Source organism: Botryllus schlosseri, chromosome 10 (assembly GCF_051294905.1).
Source record: "Botryllus schlosseri isolate E-star chromosome 10, Bs_hap1, whole genome shotgun sequence".
Taxonomy (NCBI): Eukaryota; Metazoa; Chordata; class Ascidiacea; order Stolidobranchia; family Styelidae; genus Botryllus; species Botryllus schlosseri.
The window spans coordinates 24,507,615-24,519,565 of NC_137245.1; the positions used below are offsets into that span (position 1 = coordinate 24,507,615).

Below are 11,951 nucleotides of genomic sequence, written 5' to 3' on the forward strand. Positions count from 1 at the left end.
AAATGTTTTCACCGTTTACTACATCCGGTTCGCTCCTAGCAAAAGACCAAAAAAAGACATCAACATTCAAGTGGCCCGTGCAATGGTTCGTAAATCTCATGTGGCCCTTTGGCCGAAATAGGTAATGTCAAAACGGCGGATGTCGTAACAGCGAGGCATTCAAAATTTCGTACCGAGTCAGGGTTAGGGTTAGATGTCAGGTGAGCCTGCGTGTTAGAGTCAGGAGGAGCGTTAGGGTAGCTTGGTTTTTGAACGCACACTTTCTATTATATGTCTTTGATACTTATTACTCATGGAGGTCGAAGAGAAATGGCATGATTGCGAAATGCTCTGTAGTACGATGCTGTTAAACTATTGTGACCTTTACTGCACACGTCAAAGACGTATGAGTAAAACATGGAGTCAACTATATTATAATAGAATGGCGTCAAGTTATTGTTAGATTTTCATCGTTAATCATACGGCTGTTCCATGTCTAGTCGCTGTTGTGTCCGGTAACTATCAGGTTTAGACTATTTCGGCGGGTGGATTCTGAGTTTCACTCTCTTATTTCCGTTTTGCATATGTATGGGTCCAAGTTGCATAGGTATGGGTTGCATTTAAAAAAAAATCAATTTAAAACATATTTAAAACATGGCCCGTTTTTAAAACTTGTTTTCTTGTTTTGTTTTTGGCCATGACCTTATGAACCTTTAAATTGTGACGCCACAGTCGTGTTACATTGAGAATTGAAAATATATGGTAAAAATGAGTCCTTTGACGAAAAACACCATTCCAAATAGTATACAGCCATTGTATTTGGTTCAAATCGCCCGTGGGCCATACTACATGTTTTTCGAAAGTATTTACACATCTATGACGGAATTCTAAAACTAAAAAAATTTATTATTTATTACCATTTGTTTTAAATGCAACCCATGGTACAACTGTATAAGTCTATCTTTCATGACTGGACTCAAATGATAAAACAAATGATTATTTTCGAACTCCATTGCTGATTTCAATTAGGCCTACCTTGCCAAATTACCATGCAATGCGAAAGCACAGTCTTCAGCAATCAGAAACCCCTTGCATGCATTCTCCTCACATCACTCAGATCAAAAGCGACATCAAATATATATACAAAGGCCCCTAACACTGTATTATATCGGATCATGCTGCACATCTAATCGAAGTTAGGGGTTGAATCACCGACAGATCAAACAGATGTAATGAACCTGCAGATATTATATATGCTAAACACGGTGTTCATTATCTCATGTAAAAAGCAAATTTAACATCATAGTCTTTAAAACGTAACAACTAGCCGCTCAATCGTAGAGCACGTGCAGGCGAACGCTGACAGGCGACAATCCCGCTATAATATCAACAATAATACACGCAAACGCCTCATATTACGTTGTCTCGGTACTAATCGACTCACTTGCCTTCAGTTTTGTTAGTCGATGTTATACACACGCTGACGTTCAAACTGCCAGTGACATTCTCGCAGTTGTTCGTCAGCTCCCTCATCTTCTCCATCCATTTGCACACAAGACATTCCGTCGTATTCCTGTTTCCTAAGATTTCAATCACGTTAAGACCTGAATCTACGTAATAACGTGCGCCAATTGTTCCAAAAGAATGGGGCGCGTTCGCACTACAGCGATCGTTTAATGTGCGTAATATGTGCCGAATCTCTCGCAAACAATCCTTCGTGTTGAGTGCTATCCAACGAGTGAATATGATGTTGCGACGGTAGTGCGTGATCATAAACAGAATGCCCAGAATGCCCACCCTTGAACTACACTAGTCGGTTTGACGCCACAGTAAGATTTGTCTGACAATTTGATTTCTCTAGAAAGCTATAGCTTACGTATGCCAACCAGGTACGGAAGCGGGAGTTGAGTGTCCGGTCTTTCATCGGTTATTGAGGTAGTGCTTAAAATAGGGTGTCGAACGAAAACTAGAAAACTAGACTAGAAAACTAGTCGAGTCATTTTATGCATTTGAAAAAATGACTCGAGTCAAGTCGAGTCACCGAAAAATCGCGACTCGAGTCATTACAACCCTGCACTAAAGTACTATATGAAGTAGAAATGGTAGTGATATCAGCCATACTGACACCAAGATTTACTTTTTGGTAGTTAACCAGCTTTCATAGAGCTTTCCCCCTTTTCTATTTCATACAAAACCGAAACAATGTAGCATAGGGGTGAGCAAACTTTTTAGCTCGCAGACCGCATTCAACATTTGAGTCCACTCGTGGGCCGCGCTATATAAAATTGGGATACTAAACCAAAATTCGATATTGCTATTTGATTATATAGTGGCCCATGGCATGGAAATAACATATATGCACGGTATTTGTATATTTAAAACAAACGAAACATTGATATGATGATAACGTACACACGTGAGAAACATTGGCAAGAATTTATAAGCTGGTAGTCGTCATTGTCAAAATTACGGATGAAAGTCGGTAGTACCGATTCTCTGAGCTGGATGTAAATTTGAGTCTGTGAGCACTGAGCAGCGATTTGTAAATAGATTTGCTGACTGTACATTTGGTTTAACTAAAGAGATTGTAGTTTAACTCCAGCACAGACAATGCTGACATCATCATAACCATGTTACCTTTAAATACCCTTCTACAATATATATATATATTATCATTAAAAATACTTCTACACATACACAGAGAACGAATCTATCAAACACACTAGTGCAGAGATGCCACTGAGATATTTTGGAAAAACCCAGATTTGGACGTTAAAAAAACCCAGAAAAACCCAGATCCGCTATTTCACTCAAATTTCTATGATATAACTGTAAAACAGTGACTGAGAGTCATCAATGACAGTTGTACGGACATAGAAGAAGTTTTAGCCCTCGATATTGAAATCCCAACGGTTCATTTCCATACTATAATATGCGTTGCTCAGTTAAATGAGCAAATCCATCGAAATATGATGTTTTCCTCTCGACACATTGCTACCAGGCATTCGGTATGGGGGGTCAATACGTAGTGTATTATATATTCGTAATTTTAGTAACAATGCTAATCCCCATCTATTGTGAGGATGATTGTAAGGTATTCTAGTGACTGCGAGCTGACCAGATAGATTGAAAATAGCTTTCGATTCATTAAACCTGGGACAAACACTTTTATCTGGGCTGTTTTAGTCGAAAAAGAAACTGCCAAATCATGAAATTAAGAGTACATTTTCATTTAACAATAATCATCATCATTGGTTTATTAGCAATTTTATCAGTTCAATACACCACAAAAATGCGATACAATGAAAAGAAAGGAAGATGTCGAAGCGACTAGGAGTTGTTTATGGAATCAGACACCCACCTTGGCCTAGGCGATGTAAAGAGAAGGCATGCACACTGAATGAAAGTAAAGAAGATAGTATAGAAAAAGGAAGCGACAAGAAATAGGGCGGCATGTCATGGGAAGCGAGATCGATAGGTCAGTCGTGGTCCGGTAATCTTGAGGATGGACTGTATTCATTTAGTAGTATTAGTAGTAAATCTCCTTGACAAGATGTCAAGACCGTACCGTATGATTATGTTATGATTGTCTTCGACTTTATACCCCCATACATATTTGGCAGAGCACGAGAAAATAACAGTTTAGGACTTCTAAAACGCATGTAGTGTGAAATTATGGTACAGTGCAATCAATCACCAATCACAATCATTAATTTAGGACTTATCCGGACCATTTAGAATTGTAATTATACAACTATTACACGTACCCTTCGACGTAGCTTTTGTCTTGGAGGTACTATTTACTGACACACAACGAATTTGTTGCAGCGCTACCGGACCGGTAGCATTCAAGTCCTAAATCAGAGTTGCCCTGTGAACATGACTTTCGGCGACCTAGTAGTCAGTATTCAATGAAGCTCTATCGCATCACACCAAGACCTCTCATTTTAATAGTAAATGGGTCTCTTTGGACTCTGCCGTTTCAATCACAGTGGAATCCGTCGACATTAGAAGATCTTACTAATCTAATAATCAATTTTGCGCCGTACAATTGACCTGACAAACATGATGTTGAAAAAAACCCAGATTTCAAGCACAAAAACCCAGAAACCCAGGTGATGCTCGAGAAACCCAGATCTGGGTGGAAAAACCCAGGAGTGGCATCTCTGCACTAGTGAATCGGTGTTAAGTAGGCCTACAGCATTAAAAGCAATAAACTTGCTCGTGTTTCTAATGGCCCGAATTGAGTAATTTACGTTTCACATTCTGTGACGTTTAGCAATTGAAACCTTTCAAAATGCATGGGCCTCGAGGCCGCGCGCCATCAATGAAATAAAAAAATATGATGGTACGTATATAACATTATATCTTATCATTATCATGTGGAAATATATTAAGAAAAAGTTTAATCAAGTACCCAAAGTAATTTGATTTTTAGTACGCATTTTATCAATATTTTTACAGCGTTTCCTGGCGCTTTCGCGGACCGCACAAAACGGTGTTGCGGGCCGTAGTTTGCCCACCCCTGATGTATTAGGCTAACATTATAAATGCATTTCTTTAGATGTTGTGGACTTGGGTAGCGAAAAGTTGATAAAACTCAGATATGAGATTATACCAGTGCCTATTGTGCAATGTGCGGTGCTAAAAGAACATATTCCATGCTGGTTTATAAATACCTATACTGCTCTTTAATTTTTTCCTGTGATGTATTGTTGGTGCTTTACAACTAAAATTTCACTACGATAGATTGCCAATAGTAAGTTTGAAAATTTTCAATAACACGATGAATCGATCATGCATCATCAAATCTTAGAAATGATCGAATACCAATTCACCGTGTATTCTGTTATCGGCTATAGGTTTATGATTCGAAGCGTAATAAAACTATTATTATTCGCCGCATGCTCACCTTTGCTTTCGCGACAATTTACAAATTAAATGCTAACACAGTTTCTTAACCTGACTGTTTTCCGCTTATGGGCGGAGTCCATACTCGATCATTTGCATACGCGAAAATCGATGTTTATACATGCCAACAATTATTTCAGTCACCAATTATTTTGTAATCACAATCATCGGATCATTGACATTGGGAATCAACACGATCGTTCTTATTACACCATGATTCTAATATTGAACGCCGTTATCACCGGTGCAGGCTCATGACTTGTGCTCACTGCTCAAAGTGCTCATATGTTCGTTAATGCAATCGTCTAATCACTCACACATATGGACCATATCTCACCTGAAGAACAGTTGTATCTTATGTCTGCTGCTGTTTCATTTTTGCACCAATTGTGATATGATGACTGTGCTCCACTCATCAGAAAACAACACAGAACGATTGTCGTCAGTAAAATCCCGCTGTTTCCCATGCTAATCTCCGCAAACTCTCCGAATAAGACTCGGTCCGATAACTCTAATCGGCAAGTTAATTCTACACTCAAGCTTATCCAACAGGTTGTACGTGTGCCTGCCGGGATCTCGTATAACACAGTAGCAGTTCTAAACAAGGAAGTCTGGTATCGGCTGGTGTTGGCGATGAAAAATCTCGTTAACGCTCGCTGCTTTTTTCGTCACGATAGATTCGCGTTTGCTCCACACTGTGATAAAGCTACGCGGAAGTCAAATGGTACCGTATGAGTAATTGGCTTTAGAATAGTCCTGGTGACATGTGCCATGTCATACGCGACATATGACGTATGACATACTGCGTTGATCACAATTCAAACCACAATAGCCTGGCTTACGGCTTTTATTGATACCGGGAACGACAATTGCTACCAGTATATTGCAGCAAGCAGTGCATATTAGTTAGCCTACACAACGAAAGAGAAAGTTTTGCGTCAATGTTGTTGTCATTCTGATAACATCGCGTGTAATGGTCTATGTGTGTATGTGCAATTGTGCATGTGCAGTGACTAATACACAATTACGCAGTCAAAAAGAGATTGAAATTCATTCTCATGGGCTCATAATGTCCCTATACAATATATGCGACATCCGGGCAAATTGGGCCATTGCGTTAACAATATATTGGGTTAACGCAATGTCGCTATATATGGCGCGAGGCTGTGTGCGTGGGTCATCTAAATCGATGCACTTCGCAGTCACGCCGCATAGAATTTTTGATTCTGGGAAGTTTAGTCATTCCATCTGTAACACGTGCCAGTACGCAACAGCCTCGGTATCTAAATATCGTGAGTGCATGCGGTTCCTAACTACCTACGTACAACTCATCGGATGTTCCAACTTATATAGCGACACGGGGTGATTCACACACAACATAAGCATTCAGACATCCATCGATTATACGTGTTCAACAATTTACATGCTGCTGAAAGTTTAGACTTGGCCGCATGTGTGAGCGGTTTGCTAGCATGACCAAACAAATGTGTTGTGAATAATCTGACTAGTATAAATATTTTGTCACCGTGAAGGCCTATCGCATATCACTCAAATCCCGGAAGTTATTCTGGGCGTCAGCGTACGTACGCAATGGCAAAAGTAAGGCAGCGGTACTACTACTGCTACCGCTGCGCTTGCAGGAAACTAAAGTTCTATGGCAACGCTGTCCCATAGCGTAAGTTTGTATAGACAAGCAAACTAACTGTTCCACTTGAACCTCAGTTGAATTTTAAGCTAAAACGCTTGATGTACCGAATGCTGAATACACTCAAACTGTCAGACATACTTTGGTCGGCTTCGACTTCGACACATGCAGCCTGGTACATCAAAGCAACTTCCATCACCACCTAGCATAGTAACGCTCACTCAGCGTCCTGTTCGCATTCAATTTTATACTGCAGTATCATTATAATGAGATATACTGCTGACCCTTACAGGACTTGGACGACTAGATAATTTTATTGTGTAATTACATCAATTAGAGCGAAATGCTAGTAATTTAGTTGAGATCTAATCCTAATGTAATTTATGCTTTTCCTAAAAATGCCACAGGAGAATTGTATACTGCTAAATGAGCCAAGCTTGGCGTACAGACATTTGCCATTCTCATGTTTGAGAAAGAGCTCCGGTTTGATATGAACTGAACATGATTCAATTTACAAGCGTATTCAGTGTTTCTATTTCAAATCTCATTTGAAAAAAAACTGTGTAGTTATAATTTTAATTCTAATATAATTTAGAAATGCTGAAAACTTCCTAGTTGTCCTACGCTGCACTCTACTAGAGTTGGTATGACGAATCAGACAAGTTCAACAGAGTATTGCATTGCCGCCATATAATTTACATTTTAAATTTTTCACGGACGGGATATTCTGTTCCACAAGAAGCAGCGATGAATTATGTGGTAGTATACGCGGACGCTGTGTTCAATAGAGATCAATTATTGGCATACATACTAATAGACCCGATTGAATATGATTTGACTGTGTTCTGCGTTGATTCGTTCTACCTGTTTTAGATGACATGTTCAATGCAAGGAGACTGGAGAAGCGATGTTGCTCGAAATCTACCCGAGCTAAAATAGTAATCATTGATTGATGCAGTGGGAGTGCATGTTCCGATATGTGCCACGTACTATGGACCCATCAGATAATCTAAACTTGTGGCTTAATTCCAGCAGAATGGTATGAATTGACAACAGTTAATCCCGCAGCGTTATGCAATAATTTCCCAGTCACCGATATGTCATTAGTTGTTATGCATGCTGTGTCGACATCAATGGTCAACTGGTCATTTTGAACCAGTCTGATATTGTTATTGTATGGTTTTAGGCTCGCAGACTCTATGCAAACACGTCATCTCTTGGGAAACGTGCGTGAAAGAAGTGGCTAATGACCACTGCACAGTACGTACGACTTTATAACTGAGGTTGCGACTCAAAACATATCACTATATTTCAGATTGAAAAGATTATTTTGATTTTTTTCGAACCATGTCATCTAATAAGTCGCGCCAAAGTTGACCAGCAACGCCGAAGGGTGAATTCGGAACGATGCCCTAACCGGAAATGATCCAGGTCGCCAAATATCCGGTTTGCATCATCTGAATGACGCAAGCAATACAGTTTCAGGTAGAGCGATTCACGCAATGGTAGAAACATTTCGATTAGCATTCGTCAAAAGCTCGTAACTTTATAGTGGTGTAACAGACGATATATACTCTTTCCGCTACTGTAATGATTGTAAGGGCAAAAGCACCTTTTTAAATAATTGTTGGTTTGTATATGGTATATTACGAATTACTGTCTTAATTATTTGGCCATAAGCAGTCGTAAAAGGTTTGCGCCGTGGGGCAAAATAGTTGTCCAGTTGGCATTAGTTAGAAAGTGCTGACCGTGTTATGGGTCGATTTCTAGTCGCGTAAGCATACAGTAGTATTCTATAAATTGCTGTTTAATACAGATATCTTTATGAATTTTATTTTTTTGTTGTTACTCTTGTTGCTGACGATTACCCCTGACAATTGTAAGCCGAATATGTTCGGTTTTATTTCAATATGAATATACTATCCAATTGTATATCGAAGTTCTGTACCTCCAAGAAGCTCTTGAACTATATGTTGAAGCACGCGTTGTGATATATATCGTGTGTAAAATGATAGAATCGTCAGCTGTTCAGTGTATGGGTTCCTAAAATGTTCCAAAATGCTACAGATGCTCGATTCGATGTGAACTGTGTCCAAACACGATCTGCTACGCTGTGGACATCTTGTTCGTGTTGGTCAACATAGTCTGCAAAACATATGATAACTAGTTATGTTTTGCGGTCGAATTTCGAAGTCTGTTCCCTGACCCACAAATAGCAGGTTCCATGTACACGTCGAGAAGAAAACCCTTTAAGATATATCGTTTACATTATAACAGATATATTTGATCATGATGAAATTCGCCCAGTTTCTACTGATCTTCTGTTGTTTTGCTGCTGTATCTTCATCACCGCGTCGAGCCAGCACAAGTAAGATGCATGCATTACGTAACAACAGAGTCATTCAACATTGGTTGACGTCATAACTGTAGGTTTGAAGCAGAGTTGGACAACTATACAGAACATTTTCTGCTTTTCCGGATTTTATTAGAATTAGAATTATAGCTACACCGTCTTTTCCAAAATTATATTAGAACTAGAATCATTGATTTCGCGAAAGCTTGGAAATAAGTGAATCAAGTTCAGTTTATATCAAATCAGAGTTCGTTGTTATAAGCACGAAAACTGCAAATGTCTGTACAGCAAGCCTCGCTTTGCACTATACCTTTCCCTGTATCATTGTCAAGAAAAAGTAAATTAGTTTAGAATTATAATTGGAGCATGGAAACTATAGAAATTAAACATGGAACGGCAACGACCGATTTTGCAGCTTCGTTCCGCTTCGCCGAGGCTGGAGTGGAGAATTGTTTTGCGTAAGCGACTGTAGGATTTCTGGCAATCCAAAAGCTATCTTCCCGAGCCCAGAAATTATTGAATCTGGTCTTGATGGAAAGCTACTATTGCATCGATTCCGAAAATATAAATTAAAATAATGATCAGGGACTGATCCACCTAGAATCCGTCCCCAAAGTCTGAAATATCGGCATTATTCGAACAATCGGAGAGTCGCAACGGGTCATTGTTATGGCCATTGTGTTGCGGTTACCCGATTGTTCTGAACAATGCCGATATCTCAGACTTGAAGGACAGATTCTAGGTGGATCAGTGCCTGATCAATATTTTAATTTATATTTTCGGAATCGGTGCAACAGTAGCTTTCGATCAAGAGCAGATTCAGTAATTTCAGCGCTCGGGAAGATAGCTTTTGGATTGCCAGAAATCCTACAGTTGCTGACGCAAAACAATTCTCCACTCCAGCCTCGGCGAAGCGGAACGAAGCTGCAAAATCGGTCGTTGCCGTTCCATGTTTAATTTCTATAATGGAAACACTTCACTAACTGGATTAGAATTAGATAACCGCCACTTCGCTTTAATTAGAGTCTAATTATCTAGTGGTTTAAGTCTGGTTCGTAGGCTGCAGGAAATCAAATTGGTATTTTATACGACGCACTTGAATACTACAGTTCGTCCGGAATGTATCTTTGAGAATTTAACTCCATCTTCCAGGATGCTGGGTTCCGACTTCGTCATATTTTGCCAGATTTGATTGCTCCCACCTCCCTGTCGATATCGGAGGAGCAAAGTGTTGTTGTATGGATGTGCTAGGATATTGCCACAGGTCTTTCGATCCTGTTTGTGGAAATGATGGCGTAACGTACAGTAACGAGTGCATGTTTTGTCGTGCGGCATCGGGAAATCGCAAGTAAGATACATTGATTGGAAATATAAAACAGTAAGTCGATGACGGTATTGCGATTGTCAATGCTTTATCGATATGAATAATGATGATAGTCGTCAAGGTCGTTATTTATCTGTTTATCAACTTTCGTCATCGTTAGCTGCAATATATTCTCACATAGTATGCAGTTGGTGCTATGAATGATATTTTTGCTAATACATCGACTATATAGGCTATGCCCATTGTCCACGCGGCTGCACTTCCAAAGATTTCATAGTAGGGTTACATTTAAAACAATCGTGTTAAAAAAATGCCTATAAAAATAGGCATAGCCATAGCCATGGTCTGTTTATGGCAATGGTCGGAAGCCTTTTTCGGCGAAGGAGCCATAGTTACCCCATATTATAAATCGTCAATCCGAGGATTCGTGATGCCGTGGATAAAAAAAAAATTGTATGACAACCCGGGTAATTATATTATTTGTTTTCAGCACACTACGAATCAATTACAGGGGTCCCTGTACTGGAAAAGGGTGGTAGAGCTTGAGCAGGACAAAGCGACAACAATCATTTGAAAATGGCATGTTTATGAAGACTGCATTGCAAAGACCATTTCTTTTATTCAATCGTAGTGATGATGAATTCATACGTCACCAAACCACTTTAAGGAACTTAATCGTGTGAATAATATGTTGTGGAGTTACATCTGTCGTCCGTGGTCTTCGTTTGCCATTTTAGGGCCAAATTCGTGCTAATATATCCATAGACCGGCGATCATTTGGTTTGTGTAACTTATTGGCTTTTGTATCTCAGGTTTTCGACATGTATTGTATATATAATATTCAAGTTTGTGGAATAATACTTAATCTTTTTTGTTCGACATTGTGCATTCGATAACATAAAACGAATTAGGATATGTTGGCATTGCTGCTCTCACGCTATTGAGCTTTATTGATATATACAATATACATGTTACTTGGTCATAAGAGAAGAGAGAAGGAAAATTATCTCATCGGGTGTAAAATTGATAAGGAATGACAGCATTTTCCGAGTACTCAAATGTTCTCGCGCTACTTTGGAGGTCTTGCTCTCAAACGACTTCATCTTCTACTTGAACAGCTGTTGAAATTAAGTTACTTACTTGTTGTCCACTATGATGCGGCTTTTGACGAGATCGGGATAATTAACATATTTATTAGTTTTCAGATTTACTGATCAATAGCCGTAGTATCAGCCAGCAATTTGTTTTTGTTTCGTAAACCAATTAGCAAATTAGAGGTCTTCCGGTCATACCAGTGGCTCTCTACCGCAGTTCCGTGTCAACTTTCCTGACGACCCACAAAATATATAGTAGTTTGTATCTCAATTTCAAAATGAAAGAACTCAGGCGCTTTCCCATAAATTAGATAAATGAAACGTTAAGCTTTCAATTGATTTACAAATTTGAAACGTATTTTTATGCGCCGTGTTGTAATATATAGAGTTCGTGGTATACTTTGGACTTCGTACATCGCAAGGCTGCAAGTGTTGTACTAAATTATTTAACTAGCCTACAGCTCGTTCAAGACCAGTTATATGTGAAAGTTAATGTTAAAGTTTAACTTTCAACATTGCAATGTGGCGGCGTTTTACAGTATAATAGAGGCTTGCAAAAAGCAAAGTCGCAGTTGGTTCTAAAGAAATTGCACAATCAAAATACGTTGGTGTTTTAATAGGAATTGCCGCTGTAGAAACTTTCAT

At 39.1% G+C, this 11,951-nt stretch overlaps 1 protein-coding gene and 1 long non-coding RNA gene across 2 annotated transcripts; one reads left to right on the forward strand and one right to left on the reverse strand.

The window, feature by feature from the left end:
* Positions 1–4: 4 nt before the first annotated feature.
* LOC145447730 (uncharacterized) lies at positions 5–6,625 on the reverse strand. Its single transcript, XR_013917691.1, has 2 exons — positions 5,228–6,625; positions 5–1,559 (listed from the first exon to the last, which is right to left on the reverse strand). It is a non-coding gene; the product is annotated as an uncharacterized LOC145447730 (long non-coding RNA).
* Positions 6,626–8,465: 1,840 nt separating this feature from the next.
* Positions 8,466–11,155, forward strand: LOC145448338 (serine protease inhibitor Kazal-type 1-like). The gene is made up of 3 exons (XM_080326719.1): positions 8,466–8,903; positions 10,041–10,236; positions 10,703–11,155. Exons 1-3 carry the CDS (start codon positions 8,825–8,827, stop codon positions 10,749–10,751), a joined length of 324 nt encoding a protein of 107 aa, XP_080182845.1. The 5' UTR covers positions 8,466–8,824; the 3' UTR covers positions 10,752–11,155.
* The last annotated feature ends 796 nt before the right edge of the window (positions 11,156–11,951 follow it).